Here is a 14,645-nt window from a genome sequence, read left to right as displayed (position 1 = left end):
GTCTTGGAAAAGCAAATAAGTATGCTTGAATCAGTGAGCTGCAACGCAGTGAAGGGAGTGTTAGTGGAAATGAATGCCTCGCAGCAACACATCGGGGCAGAACCTGAGATGCAGGAAATTATGGTATGTGAGCCGGAGCAACCTGACTGCGTCACATCCATTTCTGTCTGGAATTGGTTGTGGAGGACAGGGTGCCCTGCGCCGTGGACGGTTGCCGACAGAGGAACCGGAGGGCGGCGGAAGGACTTTGCGTTCGGTGCCAGGGCCGAGACTGACGGACTCAGCACTTGTGGACTAACGGTATCTGGGCTACTGAACCAAGTTTGACTGGAAGACGCTGTGTGTAGGTTTTGGAGCCAAGCTTTGAAGGAACATTTACCCAGACTGTAAGAAATGATGAATGCTGGCTACTCTGTCTACAGTCTATGTTTAACTGGGCTGAAAAGAACATGATAAATGCTGAGGACACGGTATGTAAGTTTCGGAGCCAAGCTTTAAAGGGACACTTAACCAGACTGAAAATACAGGATAAATACTGGCTGGTCAGTTTACAGTCTATGTTTGTTAACATTTAGCTGGACTGAAAGAACATGAGGGATGTGGTCTGTTCAGCCCATAGTCTGTTTGTTACTCAAACTAGATTGGTGTGTTTTTCACATAGCTTATTCCAGAAATTGATTTTCACATAGCCTATTCCAGAGCTTAATAGCCTAGTTCTAAGGTTTTTATAACATTGTTCATGTTTAACATAAGAATGCACTAGACCTGTTTCAGTTAACCTGTGATTTAAGACAGGAGGTGCAGTTTTGAGCTGGAGTTTTGCACGAACTGCGTTTGATGTGGTCATGCATCTTACACATAGGGGAGGGGGTCTGCGGTCTCAGAGGGTTAGGGGATTTATTTTATTTTTTATGTTTTCGTCACACCTTGCTCAGAGCTAACAGTTCACCCTTTGCTATAGATTTGTCAGCAAATTCCGGTAGGGTACTCAAGACATGTATGTATGTAAATTTTGAAGATGGCTGAGCTTTCATTCCTTTCAGTCAACATCAGGGAGCTAAACGGGCTGATCAAACGAGCTAAATTCCTGGACTATTTAAGAAGGAAAAACATATACGTGGCGCTTATACAGGAGTCACATTTACGTAAAAGAGATGTAAATCGTCTACAAAATAAATACTTCAAGGTCGCTGCCTCATCTAGTGACGACACCAAAAACCAAGGGCTCCATTGTGTTGCTGTCGCGGAAATGCGCACTCACCGTAGACAAAAGCAGTAAAGACTCATCAGGCAGGATATCTTATATATGTACCATGATAATGAGTAGGAAAATAGCCTTTGTTTCGGTATATGCACCCTCTACATATGATGAAAGTGTTTTCCCGCACCTAACCAATGAATTGCTCTCTCTCAATGAATATTCACTAATTATAAGGGGAGACATGAATGCAGTACTAGATTTAAATCAGGATAGGCCAGGGTTCAATCACACAAAAGCCCAGAAACATATATCAGACATGTTTAGAGCAGTTGTGGAATCCCACCATCTTACAGATATATGGAGGATTCACAACCCTACTAGCAAGGATTACACCTTCTTTTTTTTTCTCCACACGTCACCTCACCCACTACTGCATTGATTATATTTTGTGCTCCAGTGAGCTAAAGGCAATGTTCCACACGATAATAATAGAACCAGCAATTCTGTCTGATCACAATCCGCTGATAACCACATTCTGTTGTGATGAAAGATCTAGGAGATGGCAATGTAATAATTCCCTTCTCCAGAACACAGCTTTTGATGCAAAATTTAGAACCAAACTGGCTGAATTTATATCAATTAATACTGACTCAGTTTCTGACCCGGATTTATTAGAGATTTCACATCTTCCTTCACGGTCAACTTGAAGAAGAAAAGAGAGGCAAGGATTGCAGAGTTGGAAGAACGCTGTAAATCGTTCAGTTTCTTAAGACTTATTTTTCCTAAATCTACACATACTCTTCTAGTCACAAGTCGAACAGAGCTGAATGATCTGCTAACGAGAGCTGAGTTCAAAATGCACAGAGTGAGGCAAAATTACTATTTTAACGGCTGTAAACCAAGAAAATTGCTTGCTCTGAAATTAAAACAAAGCGAATCCAGAGCTACTATCAACGGCATCCACACAGATATCAGCGCCACTTTTCAATCTTTCTACTCAAAGTTGTATGAGTCCTCCTCCAACCCAGATCCGACACAGTGCCAGAAGTTCCTAAAAGAACTAAACCTGCCACTTCTTGACCCAGAAGAAGCAGAAGAACTGGGTCAACCGATAACGTCAGAGGAACTTAAATCAGCATTAAAAACAGTTTAAAAAAGGGAAAATACCAGGGTTGGATGGAATTCCATCAGAACTTCTTCTACAGTATTTTGACATATTAGGACCTACCATTTTACAAGCTTTAACTTTAGCCATAGAGAGAGGATACTTTCCACCAACAAGCCAACACTGCATTCATTTCCGTCATGCCAAAAAAGGGCAAAGACCCTACAAATTGCTCAAATTTCAGGCCCATCAGCCTCATTGGGACTGATATTAAGCTTTATTCCAAAGTCTTGGCTCTCCGCCTAGAGCGCTTTATTGAGAAGCTAGTCCACCCCGACCAATCAGGTTTTATACCTCATGCTGCAGACAATGTATGCAGACTATTTCATGTAATGGAAGAAGCCAAAAACCTTCCAACAACGGCAGCAGTGCTATCAGTGGAAAAGGCTTTTGACCGCCTAGAGTGGAACTACTTGTAGCAAGTAATGGAGAGGCTTGGCTTGGGTGCCAAATTCATTGACATAGTGCGTACTTTATATGTGAATCCCACGGCCATAGTCTTTACCAATGTCTTGCACTCTCAGCCATTTCCCATCGAGCGGGGCTCGCGACAGGGATGCCTGCTCTCCCCCATGCTATTTGCAATCTCTCTTGAACCGTTAGCCCAAGCCATAAAGCAGAATAAAATCTGTAATGTCCAGATTAAATCCAATAGCAGCTCAATATCATTATTTGCAGATTATATTTTGTTGTACATTTCTGATTTTGAGGACTCTATTCCAATAATTCTTAAGATCTTCAACGAATTTGGCTCAATCTTCGGCTATAAACTTAACTGGAATAAATCAAATCTTTTATTGAACAACAGGCATGTGGCATCAGCCATTAGTGCAAAATTACATATTTGGGCATTACCATACACGCATCCTTACAGCGAGTTGTCCAGGACAACTATGAAACTATATTAAGTAGTGTTCAAAGGGATCTGGCCAATTGGTCCACGCTGCCGGCATCAGTACGCTCCAGGATTGCTGTTGTTAAAATGAACATTGTTCCTCGTGTGAATTTCTTAAGTACAATGATCCCCTTACCCCCACCGATAAATTTGTGGAAGAAACTCAATACCTTAATTCAGCAGTATATTTGGAATAATAAACAACCTAGGCTAAAATACTCTACACTGCAATGCACCACAAACACGGGAGGCTTGGCCCTCCCTAACCTTAAAGGGTATCACAGAGCCTTTCAGCTACGGGCCCTCAGAATGTGGATGGACCCCTCATCTACAGTTCCATGGAGAGAAATAGAGCAAAACCTCACTGGAAGTCTAAGACTGCAAGACCTTGCCTTTGCAGGTGTGTGTCCAAAAAAGTGTATGCTAGCCTACGGCCCTATTATCACCCACACATTGACCAACTTTAAACAGGTGGAGGAGCAACTACGCTACACCAATAAGTGGCATTTGAATATCCAAATATGGCACAATGCACACTTAATGCCTGGTAAAAAAAAACTTTGCTTGTAAGCAGTGGAGTGACAGAGGCATTTATACTGTAAACCAGTTATTCAATGAGAAAGGTATGTTGAGTTTTGAAGACTTGAGAGCTAGTTTTGAGGTCCCCAGGACATCCTTCTTCGCTTAAGATCAGCCCTAAAATGTTATTGAGTGCCATGGAGAAACAGTCTTGAGGCGCACCCAGTCATTGGGTCATGGTTTGTTGATTTTCCTGTGAAAGGATTAGTGTCCAGGATTTATGCTAAACTGATGCAAGTATCCATAGGATAACTCCCAATAGTAAAGAAATGGGAGCAAGAGCTGAGCCCTGAAGGGAACGCAATTAATTGGGAGACAGTTTGGGACCACGTTTCCCACTGTTCCAAGAACCCAAATCACCAGCAGATCCACTTCAACATATGTCATAGGACATATTGGACATATTGTGAATCAGCATTCACACAATAATGTATTGTGTAAAGATACACAAAACACTGACAAAATTAATTATTAAGCGGATCGGGAGTTGATGTGGTCCATTAACTAATTAAAACATCAAATACATTCATTCAGTAATGACTGGCTCAGTTTTTGGTGCCACAGCAAACTCTGACCTCATGTTATAATATGGTCCTCACAGTGAGATATACAAATTTTAAAGTTGGGAAAAAGATAGCACTGGTACCATATTGGCACTCAGTATCGACATTTACCCTGACCCGAAGTATCCGAATCGGAAAAAGTTGGATAGGTGAATTCCTAATATTGTATATAATTAACTGTTTACAACTTAAACTGCACATTTGGGGTGGACAAAATAACAAAACACCTTACAATATGTGACATAATATAATAGCCCTGCAAAAGTCAGTCTTATTTTCTAAATTTAAAAGAAATAAGACTTTTTTTAAGAGATGTTGATTACACAGTGGTAATTTTAAGGCCATAGATTGTGATGTTTCTGTTCTGGATTCCAATATAGTGCTCATGTGTTCCAGTTATTATGTCCACCTCCTGTAATATTCAGCCTACCCTCCAGTCCGTTGGTGATGAGTCCATTGGTCTTACACTCTGCCACAGTTCTGCTGGTGCAGCCGTTAGTCTGTGTGTTGGGGCCTATGACATGTCCTCCTCCTCCTCCTCCTCCATCCGGGTACAACGGGGTGTTGGGAGGCGTCAACAGGCAGGATGGGTCTGGATTTGCTGCCCGAGTGTGGTGGATGGTGCCGTTCCTTCTGAGGCTGTGTGTGTGTGATTGGCCTGGGGGTCTGTCCCGTCGTCTCTCCTCTCCCGTCTCTGCCGCCACCTCGTCCCCAGGACCCCCAGAGCGAGGACTGCTGTGGGCCGGAGGCAACAGCTCCCTCTGTGTCGGATTGGACAGAAAGACTTAAGGGGACAGTAGGAGGTCTAAAACGAGGGTGCAATGATTAGAAAATGGAACTAAAATAAATAATCCTGTTAAAAGTTTTCTTGTTGCAGTGCAAAAAATCACTTTGTTCCTAGATAACAGTCCAATTTAAGTTGACTTAAGAGATGCATAATTATTTATAGAAAATCTACCATTTGACATATTTGTTAATGTATATCTGTTTCTGTGTGTGTGTATATATATGTGTACATTTGAGGGTGCAGTAACACTAGGGATTATGGTCTAGTCAGCCGTTCCCACTAATTAGACAGCCTAAAGACTAATCAGATTAACCATGATTTAACCATGTCTACGTTTCTCATGAGTATGTGTATGTGTATGTGTGCAGGCTGGCTGGAGTAGAGGGTTTTTGTCTTTCATTTATGGGATTATGAGGAACTCCTCAACAGCCACAGCTGCTGAGGCACATGGCCTGGATTACTTCTAGGTGTGTGTGTATTTGACAGTGTGCAGTTTGTGTTTTCTGACCTGAACGTCAGGCCAGTCAGCTGTGTTGGTTCCGTTGGAGTGTGTGTGCACACTGGGAGTGTTGGTGTGTGCTTGCGTCTTGGTGCGTAGCCCCCACAGGTAGTGGCGGATGTAGAGCAGCTGTCTGTAGACGCTGTCTTCCACACACTCGCTGTCTAGGTCCACTCTAAAGCCGGAGCTGGGCAGCACTATGGGAGGGTGGTTCTCAAAGCTCTCCAGGAGGTCCACTAAATGCACACAAACTGATGTTAACACACCTATACACACAAATACATCATTAAAGGCCTGATCCAGGATTGCTGTACAGCTCCCTCATCAGCCGTCAGCAGTCACTCTTGTCGTTTTCCCGCTTTACACCCAAAACTCCCTTCTATGTGATAGTAATTTAAAACTTTCTAGGGCTGCAAGCTGCTAGTTACATTAAATGTTATGACACATTTGTGTATTGGCAGTGTGTGGGTTTCCATGCACACTAGTATTCTGGTTATGATCAGGTTTTTGAGTACAGTTATGTGTTTGCACATGTACACATTGTATCCTGGTTTTACAAATCTGTAAGCTCTTATCCCGGTTTTTAAGGAAACCTGAATATGCTAGCTGGAGATAGAAACCAGGACATGGTGACAATTAAAACACCTCATCCACTCTCTGCCATGTGTGCAGGTGCACCCTCAACGTGTGTTACATAGTTAGTTACACATAAAAATGTATGAAAGGATGTAATGATATGATATGCAACAATGAAAGTGAACGTCTGACAGGATTGTTTTGTCCTCCATTACTTATGATTGGATGGAGAAGTCAATAACAAACAAAGCAAAGTTCAGCCAGTCAAAAACCAGAGTAGCTTCATCCTCAACTGTTGAGGAAACTCAGCAACAGATAATTTACAGTATACAGTGATATGAAGCCCTTATAACATAAAGGCTTTATGTTGCCATGAGATTGTCAATTCTACTGGCCACAAGAATGAACTCGTACCTGTTCTGTATATATACGCCTCATCCTCGCTGCTGGGTTGCCATGTTGGGACGGGGCCTATCTCTCCTGTGAGCTGGTACTGGGTGAGAATCCTGTGCAGCTGGACAGGTTTCAGTGCCGGGTGTTCACTGGACAAAGCTCGCCAACTCAACTGCACACAGAGAAGAGAAAATAATCAGAAGTCCTGGGATTTTTTTTTTTTTTTTTAATAAAACCAAGCAATCACAGGAGGCGAGACGATGTGCTCCTGGCTAAACCTTTTCGAAGACATCATCAATCAATAGCTGATCAAAGTGACTTGCTTTATGAACAACAGTTCTGTCGTATGTGTTTTCAAACAGTAGAGACAATTGATAAAAGTCAATCAAAGCTTTCCTGTTCTCTGTTACCTTTTTTGAGGACTACAGGATTCATTATCTCAACAGCAATGCTTTGTAACTGATGGCCTCCTTAGAAACAAGTTAGTGGTAGCTAACAATCCTGTATACAATTGTGGGTGGATATGTAGGTGTGTGTGTGTGTGTGTGTGTGTGTGTGTGTGTGTGTGTGTGTGTTACCTGTGTGAGCTGTTGTGGGGGCGTGGCCAGTATGGACACAGTGCTGTTGAGTTTAGTAAAGAATTTGTCAGCCAGATGTCCCAGACCGGACTTGCTCGCCCACTCCATGACCATCCGCAAACAAGCCTGAATCTGCAACACCTTTGAGCGCTGGAACCAACCCCGAGATGGACCTAAGCACGCACGCACGCACGCACGCACGCACGCACGCACACACACACACACACACACACACACACACACACACACACACACACACACACACACACACACACACACACACACACACACACACACACAAAAGTGAGTGTTTGGATATTTAATCAGAGACACTGCAGTAGATTTTCTATTCTTGGGTGTGTGTATGACAGAAAGGCAGACTAAAAGAGAGACAGTGTGTGTTATCCGACAATACAGATGTTTTTTTTTTAAATAAGTTGATCATATATTAAATAAGTTGAAGTCAAGGAAACAATAGCAACATCCACCAGCTGCCTGTTCCTCGCAGAATACAAATCGAGTGCTGCAGAGGGGCTCAGCTGACAAAAAAAGCAGCACACAGCCGGCATTCCTCACTCTGTGTAATCCTTTCTTTCTCTGGATCACATCAAAAGGACTGAAAGCAAGTTTTGTGGCAAGTTAAGCAGGCGATAAGTTGAAATCTGGCATTTGTCAAGATGACATCCCATAGTTTGTCAATCTGTCGTTCCATTACCTCACTGCAGCTATAATTCCTATTTAAGCTTTCTGAAATACCCCCCAATGTGAGCTCAGGCCTCTGCTGGGGTTTGATACAAACAATGACAAACAACTGGACTAATGCCAACGATACATGATCGTCTGTACAAATGCTAAAGCAATATCTTTTTCGACATCAAATTTTTTTATAATCAGGGACTATGTACAAAAGAATGAATCTCATACAAAGTGAAGAGATTTACAAGATTTAGCTACTAGCTACTTTCCATCTGCACTCAGCAAGTAGGCACAAACACTACGGAATACAATTAATAAAAGTACACACTCCAAGTACACTAAATACAAACTGCAATGTACAATGAGCCCTCAACACTCTTCCAACTCAACGTCCGTACCCACACAATAACTTTCATCTACTTAATGTAGGTTTGCAACTAATGATTACTTCATTATTAATCTTCCAATTATTTTCTCAATTAATTGATCAATTGGTTGGTTCTCATAGTGAAAAGAGCCCACGGTGACATCTTCATTACTTGCTTTGTTTAACCAACAGTCGAAAAACCAAAGATATTCAAGTTTACTATCACACACTAGTCATCATAGACAAAGGACTAAACATAGAAGTGTATAAAAATCTAAATACAGATACTTTAATTGTCAAATTAATCCTGACAGAACTTGTTTCTTAAAATCCATTACTTTTTTTTCATAATATAAAACTTCATTTTCATCTAACAAAAGAAGCCACAGTTTTCAAATGTTAAATGTTGAAATACAGTCAGCGGTACTAGAACTTTGCCTGAATTAAATAGTCTAAACTGGCATGATATTTATTTAAGTCAAAGAATTATGAAAGGGTTTCGACTCTTCAAGTAATATTCAAGACAGTGTCAGGTGCGTGTAGCCAAAATCTACAGTCCTAATTCAGGAGCAGTCTAATCACAGAATAAGTAAATAGGATTATGAATCTGATCAGACAATCAACATCAAAGTTATTTAGCACTCAACAGTTTACAATACTTTGTGACACATTTTGGTCTGTACCACAGAAGTTCTCCCTCTGCAACTTAGACATGACAGAAAGCTTCAGGCAGACAATAAACTGGCAGCATCACACACACAAACACACACACACACACACACACAAATATTCTGCCATATGTTTTGGGTGCACACACACATATGCATACACTCCCCTCTGTAATAGGCTTATGTCTAGGCATACACTAATCTGTGTAGGGCATCGCAACTGGACGAGACATCACTTAACGTCTTAGCAAATGTGTCATAATGCTTCATAGCAGCTGGTTTACAAACACACACTCACCTTTAAACACAGAAACGTTATCGTACACTCTCAAACAAACAATCCGAAAGGTGTCAAAACACACAATCATACAAATCCAGGACAAAGCAGAGTGTCTGCACCATATTGCACCGCTTCCTGAGTTGCCATATTATCAGGCTAACAGAGTGAGTGTTGCAAAGCGCCCAGTGCAAACGTCAGCGCTACCTGCCACAAACTCACTTCACCGTTACCATGGACACCACCAGTGGAGAAATATCAATGAGCGACAAAGAAGGGGAGCGGTGGAGAGAAAGAGAAAGCCAGACAGACGGAGAGAGGGAGGTGGAGATGAGGAGGGGGACAGGGTAGCCTCTGCATGAATATAAAGGTATTTCTCCTTCTCCCTTTGCCAGACATGTGATCTCTCCTGTCTCCACCGCTAATGAAGACATATGGTGTGTGCGTGAGTGTGTGTATGTGTGGCTAAAGATACGGGGAGGATGTGGAGAGGTTGCAAGTGATAGGTGGTCTGACATGTGGATATAGCCAGCGGTAAATTACTATTTTCTTTATTTAGACAAAGTAATAGACTATTAGCGAGGTCGTCACAACTACTGGGCGGCCTTCCAGCCTTTTACCCTTCACTCTGACCTTCTTGCTCTCCCCTCTCCCCACCCCCATTCTCTCTCCCCTCTTTCTCGCCTCCATCCAGACCCACCTCTACTCTTCTTTGTCTCAGCCCCTGATGGCCAGATGGAAAGAAGGAAGGCAAGAAGGAGGAGGAGAAGGGGGGAGAAACAGAATGCAGATAGGAGAAGGGCATTGAGGACAAATATGGGTTAGTCTCTGTCAAAATGCTGACAAGGACACAAGGACACAGGGACACACACACACACACACACACACACACACACACACACACACACACACACACACACACACACATACACACACTAACAACTGTACAAATCCTGAGGGAGGTCTAATGGAGTGTGAGTGTGCATGCTTTTTGCCCTACCTTTGTCCATTAGCTGGTTAAACAGCGACACGTTGGAGAAGAAGAAGAGGTAAGCGAACATCTGAGCCTGAATCTCCGGGTGAACCTGGAAGCCCTGCAAAAGCTCCTGGCCGTTCTGAAACACCTGCACACACAAACACACACACATGTGAGCACAGAAATGATGTTGCTCTATTGTTGCTTATATCTCTTCAGTGAAGCCATTTGATGTTTGCACCGAGAAAGAAAAGACTTTAGAGTAATCTGGTTGTGTCTTGTTCATCATTTTATATTCATTCCCCAAGTTCCAGCCAGATGTATACATTATCTTCTCAAGATTAAAAATGGTTAAAAATCAAAAGTGGAAAAAGGAAGCCAGCGTTTTGGCTGTCTCACCCTTGACCTTGTCAGCTCATATGAGATGATATTTCTTGCTGCGTGAAGCAAAATAAAGAAAGGTGTCAACAGTCCACTCTGACCTGTGGACCACTGTGTCTCATTCTTAGCAGAACATCTCCCCTTCAGGTGCATCGGTGTGTGTTAGGATATGTTGTACACACACTGCTGATAATATGCTGATTCATTTCAGTAAGTTACAACCCAGTTTAAAAACATAAGATCTGTTTTCTCTATCATTATTTATTAAACTTAAAAAAATTACATATACGTTTCTATTTCCTGTCTGTCACATAAAGTCTTTGTCTTTTTGCCATTTTTATGGATCACCCTTCACCAAAGCAAGATCATGTTGGCAATACTACTAGTGTGTGTGTGTGTGTGTGTGTGTGTGCGTGTGTGTGTGTGAGTGAAAATATTATGTTTTGAAACTAATGTCAGAATTACAGTAAAGTCTACGTTTTTTAGTTTCTTGTTAAAATTCTAAGTTTAGAGACTGAAAAATTATTTCTAAAATTATTATTTTTCCTGAATATTTCTGACTTATTTTGAAATACATCCACACACATTCTGTCATGTCTCTAATCCTCTTCTACACTAGTTTAATAAGATAAGGCGTTTTGTTTCTCCACTGCATATTAACTGATGATTGATTAACTGTATTGCCAATTTACATTAAAGTCCCAATCTGCTCAAAATGTGTTTTGCTTATTGTTACTTCACTTGAATGTTTGAACTTTACTGTGCATATACAGTATATATATATATACACACACAGATGTTGTATTTTTCAAGGAAGGAGAAGTAGTAATATTGTAAGAATTTTTAACCAGTTATTTGAACTTTTTGTGGAAAAAACACATTTGGCACAGTCAGAACATCGTGAAAACCAAGGCACTCTTGTTAAAGAAAAAGGTAAAAAGCCTTTATTGATACGGCTAATCCATAGCAAAGAGAAGAAAAAAAACACACCAATGCATTGTGGCACACAGGCCTTCTTCAGGTTATTATGAGTATTTTGTATTGTATCTTAAAATATGTCTGTTGGGGATCTTTAAACAAGGATTTTTTTAAATATACAAAAATAGACAATCAATTATCTACATTTTTGGCACTTTATGACAATTAATAATCAATACAATTTTCATGATCCTGACAATCTTGACTGTACTACAATACAATACATGTGCTTACCTGCAGGACCCTGCGCACAGGTTCAGGAAACCCTACACCTCCTTTCCAGCAGGGCTCAGAGTTGTCGACTGGGAATGGATTACAGTCCAACAAACCTGGTAACACTACATAAAGAGCCTACACACACACACACACACACACACCCACACACACACACAGTTATGATGGAAGTGATCCGAAATTGCAAAATAACCTTTAATTTATCCATATTCTGACCTCCTCCAGTGATTGCTTGTGTGTGTGTGTGTGTGTGTGTGTGTGTGTGTGTGTAACAACTCAATCAGGTCTTCTGTTTGAATAAGGGTCTGTTATTATTCATCTCGCCTGGTTTTTAAAAAACAAGATTTAAAAAAAAGTCTCGCTCATTAAGAAGATGGCACCGTTGCCGCGGTGACAGATTACCTTGGTGATATAGTAGACACATTGCTGGAAAGTGTACATGATCACTTCTTCCAAGATAGTCATTGCCTCCTCGTTGGCTGATATGGTAGCCGATAGCAACGACTCCTTTGAGCCTAGACACAGATGACAGAGATAGAGACATACTTAAGAGATATATGCTGAGAGGGAGGGAGAGATGTAGCTGCATCAGTGTCTACTGTATGTCAGTGTGAGTAATGACTTTTCAGCCAAGTTGTTTCCACACTCATCATTCAGACTCTGTGTGTGTGTACCTTGCAGTGTCTCTATGCTGTGTGTGTACGCTGGTGCTCTTTGCTGTATGAAGTAGAGGATCTCGATGGAGTTAGACATCCAGAAGAAGATTGTCTGCAGGTCTGGGATCAAGTCTGAGATACTGAGCAGAGACAAGGAGGCCGGGTCCTGGCTACATGGAGACACACACGCACGCACACACACACACACACACACACACACACACACACACACACACACACACACACACACACACACACACACACACAGAGTGGAGGGTTAAACACAGTTAGGTAGACGCACTAAACACACAACATACACTCAAAAACGGTAAATGAGCACACATGCACTCTTTCTGTTCGAAAGCGATACTCACTGCTGAGCTTGCTTCTGAGCCAGCTCCTTTGTCCTCTCCTGCAAGGCACACACACGGGGCACACACACACGGGCACACACACACACACACACACACACACACACACACACACACACACACACACACACACACACACACACACACACACACACACACACACACACACACACACACACACACACACACACAGCAATTAAATGCTCATTAAACTTTTAGATGTTGCGTAGGAGAACCATACTTCATGACGCTATCACTAACCTGCAGAAATAAAATACCACTATCACATTTAACACACTGACGCATGCTGATAAATACTTTGTGCTCCACTGGACTGAATAAAATAAAAGCTTACTCTATTTATAAGATGATTCCCGCCTCCCTTTATTTTTTGCAACACCCTTTTTGGATAAAAGATATAAACCCTTTGAATAAAACCCAGCAGGCCATACAATATTCTGGGTCTCCCGCAGTGTTTTATAGCAGAGGCAGACCACCTAATCTGAAACCACCATTGCTTATATAGAAAACGTATACTTTTATAAAACAATACAACACAAACAAGAAGAGATGCTATTGCACACAGCAAATTCTATATATCTAAAGAGTGTGGCTCCTGTTTCATCTCCTGACTAAATTGATGTATCAGGATCTGGGTTTCCTGGGGGAGACCCTTTATATTTACAATCTTCTAAATGCATTTATTTTAAAGTGCTCACATAATGCTTTTTGGCTTTTCCCCTTTCCTTTATTGTGTTATATATATCTTTTTGTGCACATTATAGGTTTACAAAGTGAAAAAGCCGAAAGTCCACCCCAAAGGGATTTACCATCTCCAACAGAAAACACTGTTCACCAACTGCTCCAAACAGCTCTATTGTAGTCCAGCCTTTACTTCAGAGACAAACGTGCGTCACTTTGTAACACATGTCAGAATGCTCGCCTAGCTGCTAGCGTGGCACTCCCTCATACTCTGCAAGTGACAAGCTAGCAGTACTTACTGCGCATGGGCGATTCCCAACAAAGATGGAAACAGAGAGCTCAACAAGGTGAAAAGAGGAGCTGCAGCAATGTGCAGTACAACAAAAATATGGTGTTTTTTGAAAATTAAACCATATAAACCTATTCTGGTACAACCTCTAAATACAACTATGAACCTGAAAATGAGCATAATATGAGCACTTTAATATTCAAATAAGAATACAGTGTGTGTGTGTGTGTGTGTGTGTGTGTGTGTGTGTGTGTGTGTGTGTGTGTGTGTGTGTGTGTGTGTGTGTGTGTGTGTAATCAGTACAAAACGTGATATGCAACCCTTTTTAACTATTCACCTGACCCGACATGGCTGACCCGTTTATCTCCACGAGGTCATCTTAAGCAGAGACCAAAGTACCACTGACACAGAGAGACAGACAGACACAGAGAGACAGACAGGGTCAGGCAGACACTGACCCATGCAATGGTCTGGATTCGCCGGACTATCTTGAGCAGCAGTTTTCCAAAACTCCCAGGTGGAAAGGTCGAAGCAGAGTGTTGTATGCACAGACACAGCAGGTAGGCAGGTGTCAGCTTATGGTCGTCTCCTGAGAGAGAGTTTAAAGGGTCAGTTCACCCAAGTTATTAAAATGTTGTTTTTTTATAAAGTGATATAATTGAGAACATTTACCTCTAGTGGCATCTATCTAATCATGCAGCTCACAGAAGAAGAAAAAAAAATCACTTTAACTATTTTCGCTCAAGGAAAAAGTCCCTATGAAAACATTGAGGTCTGTGGATTATTTGCAGTAACAAGGACACTTGCAGTAACA

The 14,645-nt window shown here is 41.6% G+C and overlaps 1 protein-coding gene across 4 annotated transcripts in view; it reads right to left on the bottom strand.

Annotated features, from left to right (window-relative positions):
- radil (Ras association and DIL domains) overlaps window positions 1-14,645 on the bottom strand; it is a 32,118-nt gene that overhangs the window by 5,853 nt on the left and 11,620 nt on the right. For all 4 annotated transcript variants that reach the window (XM_028591161.1, XM_028591187.1, XM_028591178.1 and 1 more), the window contains 10 exons: window positions 14,290-14,420; window positions 12,844-12,881; window positions 12,488-12,639; window positions 12,216-12,328; window positions 11,814-11,930; window positions 10,245-10,368; window positions 7,237-7,409; window positions 6,680-6,830; window positions 5,699-5,925; window positions 4,834-5,164 (listed from right to left, as the gene is read on the bottom strand). In XM_028591161.1, the coding sequence (XP_028446962.1) occupies window positions 4,834-5,164; window positions 5,699-5,925; window positions 6,680-6,830; window positions 7,237-7,409; window positions 10,245-10,368; window positions 11,814-11,930; window positions 12,216-12,328; window positions 12,488-12,639; window positions 12,844-12,881; window positions 14,290-14,420 (1,557 nt within the window). The remainder of the gene's footprint in view (window positions 1-4,833; window positions 5,165-5,698; window positions 5,926-6,679; window positions 6,831-7,236; window positions 7,410-10,244; window positions 10,369-11,813; window positions 11,931-12,215; window positions 12,329-12,487; window positions 12,640-12,843; window positions 12,882-14,289; window positions 14,421-14,645) is intronic.

This window comes from Perca flavescens, chromosome 2 (assembly GCF_004354835.1).
Source record: "Perca flavescens isolate YP-PL-M2 chromosome 2, PFLA_1.0, whole genome shotgun sequence".
NCBI classification, from domain to species: domain Eukaryota; kingdom Metazoa; phylum Chordata; class Actinopteri; order Perciformes; family Percidae; genus Perca; species Perca flavescens.
The sequence above is the reverse complement of the archived record's forward strand: the minus strand, read 5'-3'. Positions and strand labels throughout refer to the sequence as shown.